The sequence below is a fragment of the Indicator indicator genome, chromosome 31, assembly GCF_027791375.1.
Source record: "Indicator indicator isolate 239-I01 chromosome 31, UM_Iind_1.1, whole genome shotgun sequence".
Taxonomy (NCBI): domain Eukaryota; kingdom Metazoa; phylum Chordata; class Aves; order Piciformes; family Indicatoridae; genus Indicator; species Indicator indicator.
In genome coordinates this window covers 7,669,414-7,684,990 of record NC_072040.1, presented here as the reverse complement: position 1 = coordinate 7,684,990, position 15,577 = coordinate 7,669,414, and the positions used below count along the sequence as shown (strand labels likewise).

Sequence of the window (15,577 nt, the reverse complement as noted above, 5' to 3'; positions counted from 1 at the left end):
TCTGGGGAAAATACATTATTCTGTTATAAAATCATACTGCTGTTCCCTTTACTAGCTGCAGCATGCAAAGGGGACTCTCAAAGGGGACAGGACTTTTGTATGTGATATGGCTTGGTGAGAGAAATAATCTGATGCAAACAGTAAGGCTTGGGAAAGTTATTGACTGCAGATAGGCACTAGGAAATATTTTTTCTATTTTTATAAACCAAAATTCATAAAAATACTCTTCTCTGTAAAGCATCCTTGAGCCTCTCACTGGTTCTACAGTTGATCAGACTGTTCATGTACCAGGCTTGCTGAGCAAGTAAGAATGCCTACCTCTCTGTACAACTGTATCCTGTACACAAACCATCCCCTCAAAGTGATTTGTCACGCAAGAGGATCAGGAATACAGCACTGAAACTTGATTTGCTACATAATATCTGTTATTTTGGCCCAGGATGAGATTCATCACTGACAACAACGTGCCTACCTGTGTGTCAGCATAAATATCCATCTATTGGTGCTCAGTAAATCTGGAGGAAAAAAAAATAGTCTTTTTGAAAACTTGATGCATATTTGGATCGGACTGTGAAGTCTGTGTTAAGGATGACAACTTGTGATTAAGAAATCCAGCTGTTAATGAAAACTGGTGTAATTCTAACCATCTAGGCCTTCATAGATTCATGGAATGGTTTAGGTTTGACGGGACCTTGAAGATCCTCTAGTTCCAACCCCCTGCCATGGGCAGGGACACCTTCCACTAGACCAAGTCACTCAAGGCTCTGTCTGACCTGGCCTTGAACACTACCAGGGAGGGGGCATCCACAGCCTCCCTGGGCAACTGGAATACAGCAACATCAAAGAAAATCCAAACATAAACCATAAAAATGGAATATTAATTGCCAATGCAGTAATATCTTTAAAAAAAAAAAAGGTTTTTTTAGTTTTCCTTCAAGCATCAATTGAAATTTCTTTTTCCTTTCCTGAAGTTTCCTTCAGAAACAGCCACACAGCTCAAGGAATGACAATTTCCCTGACTGCAGACTTAGAGACGTAGCTACTCTGAAGAAAGAGTGATTCCAGACTGAAAACAATCCAAGGAAATACAAATTGGGACATTTAAAAGAACTAGCAGCTGAAGATGATGCTGCATCTACAGTAGGTAGAGAGAGCTACTTGCCAAGTGATTAAAACCATTTGCAGATATTAAAATAAAGAAGAAATGGACCAAACTGCAGCAAGAGTGGAAAGATATACATAGCTGAGGCAGATGAGAGAAACAGATGGGCAGAGCATTTCCAAGAAGTCTCACTAGACTCAGCCCACCATCAATATCATATTTTGATGAAATATTATGAACCTAAACCATTTAACATTAAGAATAACCAATTGAGATGTCAGCAATACACACAGCAATCCAGAATCTAAAAGACATCAAGGCAGACAGCAATCATCACAAGATGTTAGGGGTTGGAAGGGACCTCTGGAGATCATCAAGAGAAAAAGATTTCTCCCCTTCCTCCCAGAGGGGAAATAATTTACAATGTAAGATCATCCCAAGTGTTCCAAAAAATGTGTAGACATGGCACTTTGGGACAGGGTTTAATGGTCATAGTGGTGTTGGGCTGACAGTAGGACTTAGAGGTCTTTTCCACCCTTAATAATTCTGTGATCATACAGGATGTAAGATGAAGTTGTGCAGAAATCTTACTAAACCATAGGCTGGATTCAGCTACAGATAGTCATAGTAAGTACCATCATAGAACAGTACATCACCAATGCCAAACACACTTGGAAAGCTTATGTACACCTGCAGTCATATGCTGAGCAGGAGTCAGGATGACCCTGTGAAGAAGGCAGAGAACAAAAGTGTGCTCTCACATCAAGGCTCCTGAATGCAGCCCTGCAGAAATGGTTTATTTTCACCTCTCCGCCACACTGAACCCCAGGCACCACATTAACCAAATCACTTGAAATCAGCTTTCTAGACATACCTGGGAATTCCATGCTCTCTCTTTTGGGTGTGTGTGGGGGCATCCATTTTAAGTCTTTAATTTCTAGAGCTGATTATCAATTCAGATTCAACTGGACAGTGGAGAGACTTGAAACCAGAGCATGCCATGATGAAGAGTGTGTTTCTGACACTGCTGTTCCCAGGGCTAGATCTGCAAAAGGCTTTAGACACCTGATCACTGTTAGGCAGCTGAAAGCATAGTTATGCTGTGCTGCTGACAGTACTGGAAATTATGATTTCACTTTTATCAAAGCATGACTCTGTTTTACATGCAGTGAATAGAACTCTTGACTGACACTGATATAACTGGCACCTGACCTCCTGGTGCCTGACCTTCTGGATTCAACATCACAGTACTTTGTAATTCTGCAGTAGTCTCTGTTGAGACATCAGTTTATTACCAAATGCAGCAAACCAAGATGAAACTAACCAAAGAAGTATTAACAACTAGTAGCTGCTATCAGCAGCAGCCTACTATGATTTTCAGACCTAAGCAAATGACTCTTATGTGTAGAGCAGAGACTGACACATCACTTCCAAAACTACACTTTCTCTCTTTCCAGATGGTGCTAATCTTATATCAGAGGGTCCAATGTGTGTCAGATTAATTCAACAGTGCTCTGTGAATGCTAAATTCTATGTAAATGACATAAGCCTTATCAGTTCCATTCATTGTTACAACTCAAACAACAGCAATCACAACCACTCTCCAGATTTTGGCACCCTAAGAGTGGCAGATTTATTAGCAAAATCCAGTTAATATTTAGCTTTTTATTTTTTATACTGTTCAAGTATTAAGTTACACCTGTGCAATATACAAAGCTCCAAGGTAATGAGATATTTCCTGATTGTCAAATCTGCTCCACAGACTGCTGGTAAAGATTACATATCTCATTTAAATGAAGCTCTTTTGTCAACACACTGGATATATTTTTAAAAATTGAAATAAAAGCCTCATGACAAGCAAAAAAACCCAAAACAAAACAAAACAACAACCAAAACCAAAACAAAACCCAAACAAACCCAAGCATCAAATCTCAGCTGATGTGCAAGTAGACATGGGAAGATGCACTTTTGGTTTTTTTGACTTTAATCCAGTTGTTAATGCTTTGGTAAGCAGAATAATAACACATTTTTTAAAAAGGGAAAACTGCTCTTTCAAGATCCACTGAAAAACAAATGAAGAAAAGGCTGAAAACAAGAGTGCAATCTTCCACCAAAATACATCAGCAAAGCAAAGAGAAACATTGGTTAACGGAGGAACAAAAAAAAAAAAAAAAAAAAAAAAAAAAAAAAGATAGATTGGTAGGATTTTTGACTGCTGTCAAGAAAAAAAAAAAAAAGGAAAAGAAACAATAGAGTAAGATCAGGGTGTCTCTCTGCTTATTGTGGCTACTCACTGTAATCCCAAACTGCAAATGAAGTGCATGCTTTCTGCATTAGGTTCCTGAGAACGTAGCCTGGAGTTTGATCCTGAGTGCATACAGAATACATCTGATGTTATTCTTTCCTCACAGATTTTTATACTTCCCAGTTTCTACTGCTATATAAGGGAAATATATCTGTACTTATCCAGATGGCTCTTTCTATATCACTTAGTAACACTGATAATCAAGTACTGCTATTTCATCCCCAGGAGACTGAAGCAATGAATGGAAATATCTTGAGAAGGTGCAGATAACTGCACTCACCCAAACCAAAGGTTTAAATTAATTTATTTTTTTTTAAATTTGCCTCCAAAGCTTTCATTTGTAGAAGCACACAACTTTCTCCACCTTATGCCTTCTATCTGCACAAAGCTGTTAGAGGACCATGTCAGACAGTACAAACCCAAGTGTCAAAACCCTGCAAGTAAACAAGATTGCCCCAAAGAAATTCCTGACCTTGACATTAATCTCTCCTATTAAAGCAGCCATAATCTCTAATAATTACTTTTAGAGATCCTACTGCTTACTCTAAAGAGAAACTGCACAATAAAGCACCATAGCTCATTCTCTGTCCCCTCCTAAAGGATTTCTGGAGTATGTGCCAACATATTTTTCACCAAGTGCACTAGTACCCTTTTGGCATTTAGCAGTGAATTTTTTTTTTATGAGCTTGTAATCTTAAAAATAAAACTAATCATCTGACATTAATATGCATATGCCACACTACCTTCCCAAACAATGGAACAGTGTGGTCTAAAATAAGCTTCATCCTTGTGAAGGGTGAATTCATGCCTTCTTTGCTACCTTTGAAATATGCTAAGATTACCAAAAGGTACTTCACTTGGGGATCCAGCAGAATACAGACAGCACCCTGCCTGTCTTGACTAAGGAACATCAAACATTATGATGAAGAACATTTGTGTTAAGCTGTTGCTTCTGATTCATATTCATCTCTTGATTATTGCAGAACAGTAAAATGAAATTCAAAAGAAGACATTTTATTTTATTTTTTTGTCTGGATGACACATGCACTTATCAGTTATCCCCTATAACTTCATGAGAATTCCAGGGCCATAAATCAAGTCCATCTTGCTCTCTGGCCAGAAACCAGCCTGTTGTGATCAGACAATGCTGCAATTTCCTTGGTGTTTCCAGGCCTTTGGCACCTGGCAGTCACCTCTGCCAGAGATGTTAGCCACCAGCCTATTCCTAGGCTTTGTGCAGCATGATCATGCACTGCAGTCACCCAGGTCATACAGCAAGCACCTCCACATGCTGCTGGATGTTTGTCTGAATCCCCACCAGTGTCCCCATGGCCAGGACAGAAACTTGACTTTCAGTTAACCACTTCAGGAATGGCACAGCCTTCAGCTGAGCAAAGCCAGGCTTTGCCCAGGGATCTCCCACATGGGTTTGCACAATGCACCACCCAGCCAGCAACAGCAGCCCAGGGGCTGGATGTTCTGCAGGGCCAATTTGAGCATGGAGAGGTAAGCGTGCTTCCTGAAGGCAATGAATCAATCAGAAGAACAGCTGGCCAATTAAGATGTGCATAACTCCTTGCCAGATGTTACCTCTGTGCTGATGGCTGACTGCATCTTAGAGATGCACATTGTTTCTCAACCCCTGGGGCTACTTTTGTATCATTAAATAAACGGAGCTAGGCACCATCCCGTGGCAGTAAAGCTGAGTGGCACAGGCTGGCTTTGTCCACACTGTGCAGTCCACTACCACTTCTCACTCTTGTGCAATCACCTCACTGCCCTAAGCCAAATATTTTTTAGGGGGAAGAGTAGTTAATGGCTGAATGAATTCATGTGAAGGCTACGTTTCAGCATCTGAAGATGAAACAAAGAGAAGTACTGCACACCCTTGGGTGTGACTAAACCTCTTGGGACAGTGGTGGAATACTCTATTGTGGGGAAGGAACTAAAGCAGGTGCTGTCCCACCCATGTTCCATGCTTAGAACCATAGAACCATATTCCTCAGCTCATGTTAGGTCTTGTCTAGTATTAGCTAGCACAAGCCAAAACAGGATGTGGTACCATAAATATATAGTACAGAGCACTACAGAGCAGGTCAAGCTACAGTCTTGGAAAGATTCAGATGCACACATGCTCTCCATGAACAGTGAGAATTGAATTGATAAACAACAAAAAATCATGGGCAGGATGAGATTAGGAAGGGAATGTGAAGGTTAAAGGGGGTCCCAGAAACCAAAGACAGAGCATGGCCCCAGCCTGAAGCAACCACAGCTGGCTCTTGTATTTCACACCCTGCTTTTAGGAACAGGGGGAAAGCCAAATAGTGAAGTCAACAGTGAAGACAGTCAAAGATGACAATAATCTTTTTCTATTAATGAGAACAGTAAAACACAAAAAGCAACAATGCTAGTGAAATTAACAGCACTTCAAGTCAAATTTGCTCAATAATGGGCCCTAGGATTTTTCATTTCTACACTGCAGCAAGGAAACTGGAAGTCCTAGGAGGCCAAGCTGTAGCCCAGATAGATCCATACCTTATCCCTCAGCACCACAACAGGGAGCCCATTAACACTGACAAGGCTGACTGCCCTGAAATTGCACACTTTAAAACACTGACATCCCTGGCCCCAAGGGCACAAGGCCTCAGGACTTGTGCCCCAGATTTTGGGGAACACCTCAGGACCTCCAGGTGTCAAGAATCTGGCTCTGCTGTAAGCTACCAAAGACCCCAGCACAGAACTGGGAGCACAGTCTCCATCAGAGGGGCCACACAGGTGCAGCCTGGCTACCCAGACCTCAGCTGATGTGTCTGGAGGAACAGTGCCAGAGTCTCAGACTCCAGCTTAGTAAGGAATATCTCGTTCCAACTCTAAGCAGGTTTGCACTGAAGACTGAGTTTCTATCAATCAGAAATTAATTAAACCCAAGATGTGGCATAGACACTTCATCTTTTGTTTCATTAACATTGCTGGCAGACTGTCACATTATTTACCATCAGTTGCATATGTTTCTTAAATAAAATCATCTTAAATACAATTTGACCAAAAAGGTTTTCTCTGTACCAGTCACAGCCCTTATGTACAGGTGTTATACGTACAAGGCAAATGTAAAAACAGGAAGAATTAAAATGAACAGAGCAGATAAAAGGTGTTGAACACTGCCTTCCAAAGATGTTTGCATTCAATGGACACCACCTTAAAACTGGTGTCTATGTTCACTTTTCATCCTAGCAGGGATTATGACTGTACAGCCATCCTTTCCTAACTCATGACAGATTCCCCAGAACTGATGAAAATCCAAGCATGTATGAAAACAAGGAAGTCATTACTAACATGTAAGCTTCAGACCGATTTTCACTGTTTGTCAAGAACTTCAGACTTTTTAATCCTTCTTTGAAATTCAGCCTGTATAAAGCCTTTCAAATCACAGTTTTCCTAGATGAGAACTGACAGCAGTGATAAACAGGATGGAAAAATATCTTTGGTTAAACTATTTTAATGAGGATGTATTTAAACCATTAATGACCTGAGCCAGGGACCTTGGTAACCATGAGTTAGTCAGCAGATTCCACCTATCTCAGTTTCCAACATCCCCAACAGTCACAATTACACAAAAATACTCAGTATTATGTTCCTGATTACCAGAGAAATGAAAGATGCAAAAAGGAATCTAGTTAATGCCTTTATAATCACACACAATTACCTTAAAAGGGTAATAAAAGGATGGTCAGAAGTTAGGAAGTGCCAGACATACAGTTGCTTTGCAATGTTGATTTAAGACCCTATGTATCCTGATATGGCTTAGAGTCTTTTTCCTATCTTTTTCAAGGCAATGGGTGGATGCACAATGTGACAGACTGTTTCTGCAGACTATAACAGTATTTCCTGTGAGACAGAGCTAAAAAGGGTTAAACTCTACCCCAAAGAGTTTCATCCATGTTGTTCAGCAAATGCCAGCTGAGACATAGGAATCTTTAATTCCTTCTCAGTCTCCAAAAGGAAAATGGCTGTAAGAGAGGTTCTTCCATTTCTCCCTAGGTTGACTCAAACTTACTAGAGAACTCCATTATCTCCTTGGACCACTCCTTTATTTATTTATTTTCCCCTCCCAGATTACTGTTTGTCTATCCTTACCCTGTGTCCTTTCCCCACCGTGGCCAGTCTCCATCCCACAACTATTCAGTTAATTCTGGAATGCCTTAACCTCACATTCCCTCTATTCCCTAAGAGAGAGTAAAAACCTATGTAATTAAACAGCCTGAAACTGTGAAATAATAGTAAAACGAGAGGAGTTTTATTCATATGACAAGGATGTGTCAACACTGCAAAATAAAGGAAGACTATGGAGCAAACTCTACCTGATCATCACACCATTCATTCACTCTTTGGTTTTATTTCAGACTAACCCAAGCACTGTCTTGCAGGCAAACCCCACATATGGCTCACTCCAGGGACTGCTGCTGGAAAGCTTTGTATCCCCACACACCCTCACTTTCATACTGTTTAAAAATCCCTGCTCTGGTGATTCACATGACTTCAAACACACAAAGCTGAAATACAGCAATGCAGAGTAGGAACCACCAGGTAAGGCTGTAAGTCCCCTGATGAGGTCCAGAGGACAAACATCCACAAAAATCAAAAGGGGACAGCTTCACAGTCATTAAAATAGCTAAAATAAGCAAAAAGATGTAAGTAAGTGGGGTTGTACAGTGATTATAATGCTGGAAAAGTATAAAGGTGTAAATACTATAAGTGATGGTGAACATCTGCTTGTGGTACCATCACATCAACTAATCTGATCATAATACTGTGTGTGGGAAACGAAACGATCACATTTGCATGCCAACAGCTCAAGTCTGTTTTATTTCCCGTGGATCATCTATGTATCTAGACAGGTGTGTTGGCTCCAGGCTATTTTTACTGCAGAACATCTGAAATCACAACTGTGAACTGGTTCTGCAGGTGAGAATGTTCCTGACAGTATTTACATTTGAATCTGAAAAGTCATCTGCAGCTTAAAGGAAAAGTTGTTTGCATTACTTAACAGCCATGGTCACTGGGTTTAGAATTAGCTTCCTTACTGGGACCCATATTTATAATCCTGTCTTTCAGAAAGGCTGAGTTTTCCTGGTGAATATTGGAATGCTTTCATCCAGGTGCTAAGATGCAAAGGTTTAGGTAGCTAGCACACAGCACTGGAGTTTGAAGGCTTTGCCCAGCATCTAAATTAATTAATGTTGTGCCACAAACTGGTAAGAACAGGAACTGCAAGAAAGGAAAGCTGCACCCACTCTGCCTGGGTGATGCCACTTGGAGGCTTCACTTACCCAAAGAGCTTAAGTTAAACCTCCTCTTAAACTTATTGATGACTTACTATTTGAGGGGATACCTGTGCAAAAAAATTAACTTGATTTCAGTATTGCTTTCCTATCTGCCAGCTTTTTAACTATTCCTTTTCATAGCTTCAGGAAAAAAAAAAAATCTAACGGGCTGCTGATCAGAACTGTTATTCTAATGGTGAAATCCCAAAGGGAAACATGTTTCAGATACAAAGTATTCCCTCCAGAGTCCCTTGGCAGTCATAGAAAGAAGAACTTCTTGATGTATAAAGACAGTGTCACCATTGTCAGAGCATACTACAGCAGGAAATGAACCACAAATAGAAGCAACATCTCTCTTCCAAGGAATCAAAATAGTTGTTTTTTTCACCTACACTAACTCCAGGGAATAAAATCCTAACGAAAGCTCGCACACTTTAGGAGAAAAAAAAAACCCCAAACATTTGTATTTAGCTTTTTAAATGTGCATATATCTGGGCAATTACTCAAGGTCGTAATTTAAAGACAGTTAAGGTTGTACACAACATACAGAGAGGGTCTCCATCAAGAAATCAAAATACAACTTTATAGGACATGAAATACTGTACAGTTCACAGCCAACTTCACTCCTCCAACAAATGGAGCCATAAATGCAATTTTCTGTCCTTGGCTCTGAAGAATTAATTTTAAGGTATTCATATTTTTCTTCAAGTACATCTTAAGTCTCAATTAAACCTCAAAAAGCTACAATAAAGTAACATTAAGAACCAGCTTAAACTCATCATAGCAAGGAAATTCAGACTTGGGCTAAAAATTTTGTCTCACTCTTCATCTTTAAATCACTCTGTCTGGTTAGGCCTGGAGAAGTGTGTGATTTTTCATACTGCACAGTACATATGTTCCAGCACTTAGGTTAAAGGAAAGCCAGAATTTTTAGCCTTAACTCTGAATTTCTTTACCTTTGAAGGCTTAACTCAAGCATCTATAATTACTTTAAGATGAGCTTTTTCACATTTAAATCTTTTTCACTCTGAAATTAGAAAGTGGAGCTCCAGAAGCTCCTATTCTGCTGTGTACTTCAATGGCACTTTCTAAATTTAAAAGACTGGGCAGCACTTACTACATGCAACTGAATTTATGCATTTTTAAGTGGCACTTAGACATGAGTGGCTTAAATGTGGTAAAAAAAAAAAAAAAAAAAAAAGGCTTACACATTCCCAGCATAAGTTACAAATTCAAACATTCAGGCATGAAAATCCTTTCCCTAAGTTGTTTTCAAGCTTCATCCTTTTTTCTGCAATAACTAAAGCAAAGCCACAGTAGCTGCAGCCATTTGCATCTAAGGAAGAGATGTTTTGCTTTGGTGATATAGTTAATGAGTCTAAAAATATTCAGTATAATAATTCTGTCAAAGCCCCCACAGTCTCCTCAATGAGCAGAAGCCTGCAGGATTCCAATGGGGAGCCAAGTAATGAGCTCTCAGCATTCGCTCCCACACCGTCCAGACGAAATGTACTCGGGCCTCCACGGTTCCACATCATTAGCAACATGAAACAAAGACACATGCTTGACTTTAATAAGCGACTAAAGTTGCTGGCTTATTAGGCTGTCACTGCACATAAACTCTATTTCAGTGTGACAAAACACTTCCCTGCAAACAACAACAACCACCACCCCAAAAGAAAAATAAAAAATAAAGAAAAAGGAAGGAGTGGAAGACTTTTACCAGCAGAGGTTGATATAATTCACTGTGGTAAGTGATTGAGCAGAGCTGAAGGCAGGCACACAGGACGTGATGGGTGTCTGACACCAGCTCTCACGGGCATGCTGCAGACTGCAGCTTCGCTGCTGGAGACGACGGTTACGGTGGGATGCAGTGATCAGACTATGGGCATATGTGACTGAGTTTTAGTTGATATTCCTGCAAGACAGGGAGTGGAGAGGCTTATTTCCCACTGGGAAAAGGTTCAGGCATGATTAACTTGGGCATGACCAAATAGGTCAATGATATGACAATGAGTGTCTAGCACAATAATTAAGTGGGAAAATGTGTGTGATTTGTTTCTTCTTGTTCTTCACATATCAATAATGCATTAGCAAGGATTCATTTAATCTCTTTCATTACATAAAAATTGATAGCAGCACTGTATGATAGCCTTCTCTTGAATATATTCCTTTAAATTGTATTTATCACTTCAGCAAAACAGTTGCACTGATGGATACTACTCAGTGCGTGTTTGACTAGCACAGCTACATAGCAGCTTTATAAACATGAATTTCTGCTGAAGTATAGTACATAGAATAAAATATGATAATATTTACACTTAAAGAAGGTGACCTTTGATTTTAAGCAACATTTCTCACCAAGGATGTGTGGAAAAGAATCCTCTTGTGCCACAGGACTCTACCCGGTTTCAAACATTCTCCTTTTTCTCGTAGGAGTATGACACTGAAGTCTCCCAGCTTTTCATAAGTGAAATACTAGTGAGCATGACTAACAGGGGAGTTCACTTATGCTGTAAGAGTCAGCTACCACCTATGTCACTGGTCTGAAGATCAAAGCTCAGGTTCTAGATCCAACTAGTAAACACTACACACCAACATACTGTCAGACTAACTATCACAAGCTCAATAAAGGACAAAGCTGACCTAGCCAGGCTATATAAGCTCATATGTTTCTCTGAATAATCTCAGATCTTTCTTCTAAATTATATAATTGATGTTGAACACTTGAGAAGTTCCTATAATTTATATTACATTATAAATAAGCACATGAAAGAAAACACCCACCCCCCAAATTTTCCTTCAGCAATAACACACTCACAATCCATAACTAACAGGAAGACAAACAATCCATATTTGGCACAATATACTGGAACTCTATTCACACCCTGGTTCCCAGTTGATTTAAACCTTCATTAGAAAATATACAACTGTTAGTGCAGAAAAGTAGAAATATCTCATGTAATAAGGGTAAATTATATATGAATGAGAGCCAGGCACTCTTTGACACACTGCTGATAAAACCCCTGGCTTCAGGCATGCTACTGAATTGGAAACTCTGTTGGGGTAGCACCCCATACAGAATAATATGAGAGTAAAATCATACTATAATAAATTTATCTTAGTGACAATTTTATGCACCATTCACTACTGTTAATTTAATAAAGTATCCTTGCAGGGTAGCTGCCCCAGTGTCCCAGATCGCATGTTCCAATAGCAGACTTAAAGCAGCAGCTGGACTTCACTGAACTGATTGTCAGTCACTATTCAGTGGCTGACAGGACTTTTAATGATCATGGGCAACACTTTAGAAAATTGCAGCATTCTGGCTGTAATTCTGAACTAGAAGTGTCTCTTTGTTTAATTCTGGAAGGAAATTATGACTGCAGGAATCCGGGTTTCACACGGAGGTTCAGAGTAGCTAAAGATCTTTCAAGTACCATAGAGATTCTCTTAATGGCTTGTTTGCTATATTTTGATCACCTTGCATCTAGATAGAAGACAATGGATGAGCAAGGAAAGGGGAACATAATGCACCTTAGGTACACTGATTTAGTATCTTTATTTAACTCCCCTTCATGCTCCTATGTGTTCCTGGATAGATGGCAGAAGAGTAACAGATGAAACAATTTTGCAAGGAGATACAGACTTATTTCTTTCTTCGTGTTCTCTGTTGTTCTTCACACCAGCTCCTTTCTGGGAAGGAAATATCTTCACAAAACTGATTAAGGAAACCAAAGATAATCTCTTTTTTATAGGGTGTTCCAAATGACAGTAGGGAGAAATCAATTTTCCTAAGCCTTTTTTTGCCTCCCCATAAAAGAAAAGCTGCAATTTGAAATATCTGGTGGGTTTAGAATCTTTCAAATGGTAGAAAGTAATGTTAGGCCTCTTGATGAATGCTGAAATGTTAACATGAATGGAAGCTGACTATCTGCATTCTACCTGAGTGTCTCAGACCTGCTCTCTGACACAAAGGCTATCACTGCCTTCCTAATGCATGAGTGAATCATACACACACCATAAGTGCTTCAGAACACCTAAAACTGTATGGCTGCCTTGCTTTATCTGACATTTCTGACTGTATACAAAACCTGATGTTATCAAACCCTCAGGGAGGCAGCCAGCCTATCTTTAAAGAGCTAAATCAGCATACATATAAAACCTGACTGCTATTCCAGTAGACCAAGCTCTTGTTGAATAAACAATTGTTTTAAAAATGCTTCTGTCAATAGATTCATAGAATACCAGGTTGGAAGGGACCTAAAGGATCACCTAGTCCAACCTTCCAGGGTAAGAATACAGTTTAAATGTAGAGGTGCAGCAGCCACCTTGAACAGGAAGGCAGTGCTCTAGAGCAGGAGAAGGAAGAACCAAAGGAAGAAGAACCCAAAGAAGAGGCTCCCCTCTCCTCAGCAAACTTCTCCCTTTATACTGAGCGTGATGCTGATGGTTTGGAGCACGCCTATAGCCAACTCCAGTCAGCTGCCCTGGCTGACTCAAACTGCAGCCTGCAGCCCATGGCTGTCTCAGCAAAACCAGGACAACATTTCTTACCATCAAAATAATGTTCATTTGTTATTGAAAACAACAACAACAAATCTGTGTTTGGCAGGTATTACAGACAGATGGAAGAAACATTTAAAATTTCAATTTTCCACCAAAGGAGCATTCTTGCAAGTCTTCATTGTATAACAGGATTTTTTTTTCCCAGGGAATTATTTGCTAAAGCCACTTCTGCTTTCTCATTAGATTTTTATGATTTCTGAACATCTCAATGTCTCTACTGTTTCTTACATTATGAAAAAGAAAAGTCAATGGCTTTAGTTTTTTTCTTTCACAGGAAACATAGAGATTTTTTGCTTTTCAACAGAAGAGCAAGTATTTTTAAAAATATTGCAACTTTCTGCTTCTCAATGAGTTTAACAGGTGATCCATTAGACACCCATGGCATAGTAATATAAAGTTCCCTGGACAATACAGCACGCCAGACAAGACTCCCAGCTTCAACAAACTCAACCATAAACACTAGTAAAAAAGGCTGGAATTTTCACTCCTAACCAAGGAGCTTACACAATTGCAGACCACTGATGGACCTTGTGTCCATTAGAACAGCTTAAGGACGTATCACAAATGCGGCTGTTCGAAATCTTGTTTGGCTGGAGCTAGACAATGAAAAGCAAGCTCTGCTGTCTGGTGTAAGAGAAGGAAAACACCCATTTCAAACCAGGGAAGAGGGAGATTTCTTTGCCTTGCCAGCCCATGAACGATCAGACTGCATCTCTTGAATGCCATGAAGCTGTCAAGCAGCTCCAGTACATCTCTCCTGTCAGACCTATGCCTCATGACCAGGGCTATGCTGAGCTGGAAATCACAGAGTCACACAAATGTCAGTTGTGAGGAGTGAGCCAGCAAGGGCTGCAAAGGGCAGTATTGCTAGGTTGCTTTAGAGCCCATCTAACCACCTTGACCTTAGAAAGAAGTTCTTCACAAAAGAGAGATTGCCCATTGGAATGGGCTGCCCAGGGAGGTGGTGGGGTTGACGTCCCTGGAGGTGTTTAAGAACAGCCTGGATAAGGCACTTAGTGCCATGGTCAAGTTGATTAGTTAGGGTTAGGTGATCAGTTGAACTTGATGATCTTGGGGGTCTCTTCCAACCTGGTTGATTCTGTGACCTGCCCTAATCTAAACTGATAAGGTAGGAACATGGGGAGTTCATGTGCTGTAGCTTGCAGACATGCTTTGCACAGAGGTTGCTATGGCGAGCAAGACTGGACATCTCTGCACTAGGAGGAGGTTCTGCTCTAGGAGAGAAGAGATTCAAATACATACTGCCTGCCACCTCTCTTATAAAAGCATAGCAAATAGAAATCCACACAGACTTACTGCTACATCATCATCCAGATCAAGAATTAGGAGTAAAGCTGGAAGATGACCATCGATGATTTTATTCCTATCAGCCAAAAAATAAATACAATGAAACCTGTTCTGCCTCCTCTTTTCTTCATCCTATGGCCACAACAGCTCCCCATTTTAGGCAAGGTGTTCATGATAGGCAAGCAAAAGTAGTGCAATTACTTCTTAATTACACTTTTTAGGGATAACAAGCACAGATGTTAAGATTTCTCAGTCTAAAATGAAATTTCTCTTCAATTTATGCAAAGCTCTCCCTCCCAAATAAATGTTCTTAGTGATGTGAAGATTCAGAAAAGGCTTCAACAGCAATAACTGGGCTGGACTCTGTGTTGTAATAATTTGGATACACTTGACTAATGCAGTTATTTGCAATGAGGTTGGCACAGTGCCCAAAGCATTGAGCAAACAAATGCAGCAAGACATTCAGTTCGGTGTCTTCCATTACTGGATTGAGATCTTTGTCCAGTCCAGGGGTATTGTGGACACTGCTAAGGTGCTCTATCATTAAAAATTGCTACAGTAGATTTCTATTTCTCTGTTAAATTCACCAGTATGTTTTATATAAAAAATGCTGGTGAGGCACAAGCATTTTTAATCAAATTAGTATGCAACATAAGGCAGCTGTGTATTCAAATGGGTTTTTAAGCAATTTGGTTGTTTTCTTTATAATAACAGGAAAGAACATTTTGATTTTGAAGGTGACAGAGGCAATATTACCAGAATTAAACAATCTGAATTAGCTTTTTCATGAAATGTAATATGTTTTATGCTTTTAGATGGGATGCTCCACTGCTTTCAGATGAGCCTTTCACTGTCACAGTCAATGGCCAGGAACAGAATAAGCTCTGGAGGTAGGATTATCCTCAAATTTAATTTTTTTTTTTTCAGAAGAAGCTAATGGCAAATGTTTCTAGCAAACTTTAGGTGCATCTA

At 39.9% G+C, this 15,577-nt stretch overlaps 1 protein-coding gene across 1 annotated transcript in view; it reads right to left on the bottom strand.

Annotated features, from left to right (window-relative positions):
- Positions 1 to 15,577, bottom strand: part of CCDC178 (coiled-coil domain containing 178) — a 114,485-nt gene that overhangs the window by 16,439 nt on the left and 82,469 nt on the right. The window contains 2 exon segments of the mRNA XM_054394780.1: positions 165 to 176; positions 5,642 to 5,679. Coding sequence (XP_054250755.1) covers positions 165 to 176; positions 5,642 to 5,679 — 50 coding nt within the window.